The sequence below is a fragment of the Melitaea cinxia genome, chromosome 6 (genome assembly GCF_905220565.1).
Source record: "Melitaea cinxia chromosome 6, ilMelCinx1.1, whole genome shotgun sequence".
Classification (NCBI taxonomy): domain Eukaryota; kingdom Metazoa; phylum Arthropoda; class Insecta; order Lepidoptera; family Nymphalidae; genus Melitaea; species Melitaea cinxia.
Window position 1 is genome coordinate 8,561,142 of NC_059399.1, and position 4,587 is coordinate 8,565,728.

At 30.8% G+C, this 4,587-nt stretch overlaps 1 protein-coding gene across 1 annotated transcript; it reads right to left on the minus strand.

The window, feature by feature from the left end:
- Positions 1–969: 969 nt before the first annotated feature.
- LOC123654555 (shematrin-like protein 1) lies at positions 970–1,915 on the minus strand. The gene is made up of 2 exons (XM_045590453.1): positions 1,777–1,915; positions 970–1,577 (listed from the first exon to the last, which is right to left on the minus strand). The coding sequence occupies exons 1-2, from the start codon at positions 1,913–1,915 to the stop codon at positions 1,006–1,008; spliced, it is 711 nt and encodes a 236-aa protein (XP_045446409.1). The 3' UTR covers positions 970–1,005.
- Between the last annotated feature and the right edge of the window lie 2,672 nt (positions 1,916–4,587).

A 4,587-nucleotide genomic window follows, 5' to 3' on the forward strand; every position in this document is an offset into this window, starting at 1 on the left:
CCATTGTTTTATTGTTTAAAATAAATTCACTTACATATTTTACACTTAAATTATTTATTTACAATTTACAACAAGAAAAAAATGTAAATGTTTGGTATATTGGATTGGTAAATGACCATGTAGTCTCAACATTAAATTAATACTTTGTAAATAATAGATTTTGATATCTTGTTTATTTTTCTTAGTAATTTTAAGTTTTAAGTTTTTTTATTTATTTTAACGCTTAGTTTATTATTATTTAATTCTCCTTTTTAATATATGTTTGTGTTATAGTGATGTTTTGGTACTAAGACTCGGCTGCCCATTTGCTTAATTGTCCATAGTCTTTGGCAACTGGTATAAGTAGTAATTCTCAATTACCAAAGAATACGTATTACTAAAGCCGCTAATAAAGTAAAAAAAAGGAAACTTAATTAAGCAGCATCGCTATACAAGAATTTAATTCCTCGCCTTTTTCGGTTCTATTTTAATAAAAATAAATAGTTTTAACATATTACTGTGGTATGAAATCTTCGCTTTTTTGCGTGTTCTTAGCCGATTTTTTGTTATGAATCATCTAATAAAATAAATATTATATGTGAGTTTTCTAAACTCATAATATAATATGTAGTTTTTTTTAAACATACTTTTGATTTAGACTTCAATCATATTTTTAAAAGTAAATTCTATACAATTGAAACTAAAATCACACGAAAATACAAAAGAAAATTAATTATTATTTACAAAGTATCTTCCACAGAAAACCTCTAGTCTATATACATACTACATACTTTTATAACGATAATAAAACTTAAATATATAAACGTAATATTTCGATGGCTCCTAAGTATACTGAGTCAACTCTACTTTTAATAACTTTATTTTTTTCTTACATAGATAGGAAATCAAGTAAATGTTATTAATATCTTAAAAAATTAAATTATCAAAAGTTGTTAGTTGACTCAGTATACTTAAGAGCCATCGATTTGTTAAGACCGGTATTCACATTTCGTTTGTCGTTAAGAATTATCTACGCGTATAACCTCTATAACCAGTTACTAAGCTAGGTGTTACGCCACTGCTATAAATATTTCCGACAGCGCTTTTCTTGTAATATCCATATCCAAGATGACCACCGCCTTGGTAATAAGGATTGTTATAGCCGCTGTAAGAGGCTAAACCACCATTACCACCATATCCACCATATCCTCCATTACCTGTATATCCGCTACCTTCGTATCCTGCAGGGCCATACCCTCCAGAATTATAAACTCCAGAAGAATGCCCGCTAGGACCAAATCCATTTGGTACGTATCCACTCGAGCCATAACCTGGACCAAAGTTGTTGGAAATGTATCCATTTGGTATTTTTCCTCCGGGCCCTTTATAAACACCGTAATCATAACCACCTAAGCCTGCTCTATCACTGTAACCTAAATTGTTGTACCCAGCATAACCGTAATTTTTAGGCGAATCGTTATAAATGTCATATTCTCTCGGGGCAAGACTGTTGGTGTCTTCGATTGTTCCGAATCCCGTCACAGCAAACCCATAACCTCCAGGAGCCCTTCCACCCCAGTCCGAATACTGATGAGAATCTGAAAATCGATGCCAAATATTTTTCGGTAATACAAGCGAAATTTATGGTGTACTATTAGTATTTGCTACTATAATATTATAATTGACTATTTACTGCATTCGTTGCAGATCATCTAGGCACTAGTAACAAGTTATGTGAAGGAAAAGGTAAAGTTAGTTATAGGAAATTAATGATTATAGTAATACATTACAACTTACAAGAACTGCTCGCGGTGTTTAAATCATCGCTTGCTTGTCGTGTGCTTATAGGTAAGTTCTTTAAAAACTTTTCTTCATTTTCTGATATCACGTTTCTTGATACTGCTACAATTAATAATAAGTACTTAAGCCACGACATCTGTAATAATAATTGTTTAAATTTTACTTTATTTGAATACAGTGTACTCTTGAAATGTAAATATATACATACCTATCTATACTTACAGATACTTAGGTACCTAATATTTTTTTTAAAGTTAAAATGTGGACTCGAAGTATCGTGGACCATATTTCTAAAATGTAGTTCTCTTCTGATAATTATGTAATAGTAGTGTTTCATAATTTAAGCCTCAATTTCGTGGAAACGAAACGACGGCTTCGAATCAATAACATAAAAATTGCCTATGTTTATTTTTCTGACATTTAACTATCTACATACAAAATATCATCGCATATATAAAAGTTTGTCAGTATTATCGTGAAAAGAAAGATAACAAAAATACCTAGAATATACGCATATTATTATTGTAGTGTCACGGACGGAGTACGTTCTCAAATCGACTGTTTCTTTACGCACGCTTGACTTGGGGAGTAAGCTGGTGAATTCGTGACAAGAGCGCGAGGCTTGTTGGTTGGTGCTGGTACTTGATGTTTTGTAATTTTATTCAGTTTATAATTATCATACTATCTACGATATTTTTTTTCTTCATTCATTAACATTTTTGTGTTTTAATTTACTACCTATATTATCACATTTAAATAATTTGAGCGAGTACCTACGTTATTATTAAAGAGTAGTGAGTTATCAATTAGTATAAATGTTATTTGAAATTTAAATAATTGAATATATCCAATACTTTAAAAATAATAAAAGATGAATTATTGTTTTTACTGTATTTTTTTATCATCAGAATCTACAAAATATGAATAGTGACAATGGTCTAGGAAATTAGCATTAGTAGGTAATTATTACTACGTGAAGATAACCTTCCCTGGCGCGCAAGCAAACAGCCGACCCTCAAAAATATAATAAAGCGTTTGTTAGGCAATTTACAGCGCTGTTGAATGAAATATTTACTTCACAAGTCTTCGAAGTTATAAAATGTTTTCCGTTTTTTTGTAACAATACTGTTTTTACAGGATTTATTTTTGTTAGGCTTAGCAAATAAAATGCTATGATTATTAGATACGATACTAAGACAATACCAATTTTACAAGGGCTACAAAAATGTAGGTACCTAATATAAAATATTATTAATTTTTGAACAGAACAACTTTTCTCAAGTTTGAACAAGGAATCGTCTAAGAGGTAGCAACGTTTTCGAGAGAGAATTTCAAGTCGGCCAGTTTTCAGATAAATGTTATCTCTCACACTCTCCCGGACATCATACGGGCGATCTGGCTGGCGGTAGAGGTTGCGTTGTTATTGGTGAACTTTTGGAATAATAACTCGGAAAATTTTGGAATCCCTGTTTCAAACGCACAATAGTTTACAATAACTTCCCATAAAATCATTGTTTATTTGGAATTTTAAGCAGGGTCTGTAAAGGCAGGAATTGAAACGCAGCCGGAATATTGTTATATATGTCAAAATAGATATTCCTATACTATAGTATACACGAATGACTTTTTCTGAGAATTAGATTTCTTTGATAAATTTAATGACCTTGTATGTGATTTCCTTGAAATTGTCTCTCAGAGAATTTTTACATCTCATTTTATATATATATATATATATATATATATATATATATATATATATATTTGAAATTTTGAATATATATTTTATATATATTCAGATTCTTTTATATATTAAGAGTACCCCGCACAATAGCCGATGGTCACTGCTAGTGTTATACCTATTAACCACTGAGACATCTCTGAATATACCTATGTTTTTTATCCGCTATGATGAAATCTATCTCGTTCTTCGTCACAGTATCGGGGCTTTGCTGTGTCCAACGCCTTTGAGGCTCCTTCTCATCCCATTTCCATAGGGTAGTTGTTAGTAAATATTTAAAGTATTATTGCGGGACTGAAAGTAATCATCGAAAAGAGTATGTGGCAAGACTTGGGCGCTAATATACCTTTACAAATGACTAGTCCTGATTTCCTATATAACGACATCAACGCCCCAGTTCCAAGTTTTTAATATAAAAACCTTTGAATAGATAATAAGTTGAAATTTGGTATATATGTAGGTACTTAAAGTTTTTCGTTTTTTATGTGCTTATGACATATAAAACTATAAAGAACCCAAGGATTATACAAACAAAAATAATATCGTTGATAAAAATCTTACCTACATATGTAAATAAAGTTTCATTGGTTGCTAATAAAGTTTATTTAGCACATTAGCAACTTATTAACTTATCTTAGACATTATCGTCAGGAGGTTAAACAGACCCTAAGGGCTTCAACTGATAAACTATAACTTTTGGAATAATAGATTAATAGATATGTCTGACAATTGGAGAAGAGCTTGATGGAGAAAAGAAAAATTATGTCAATAATTGTGTTTGCTCACAAAAGAAAAAAAAATCGACTTTAATTACATACGACGTTAAATACTATTATCTGTTTGATACCCTCATACATCTGATAACCATATCATCAACTGAAGAAACAGGCATTAAGGGCCCACCGTTTGTTGACAAAGTTTATTGAACATAAGTTACGAATAGACTTTAAAAGCAGGAAGTACATACCTAGGCTATTAGACCTGTTTCACCTCAATTAATTTGTATACGTACCACAATTGTTAGAAACACAGGTATCAAATAGAAATATGCCACAAATAAAGTGAATATC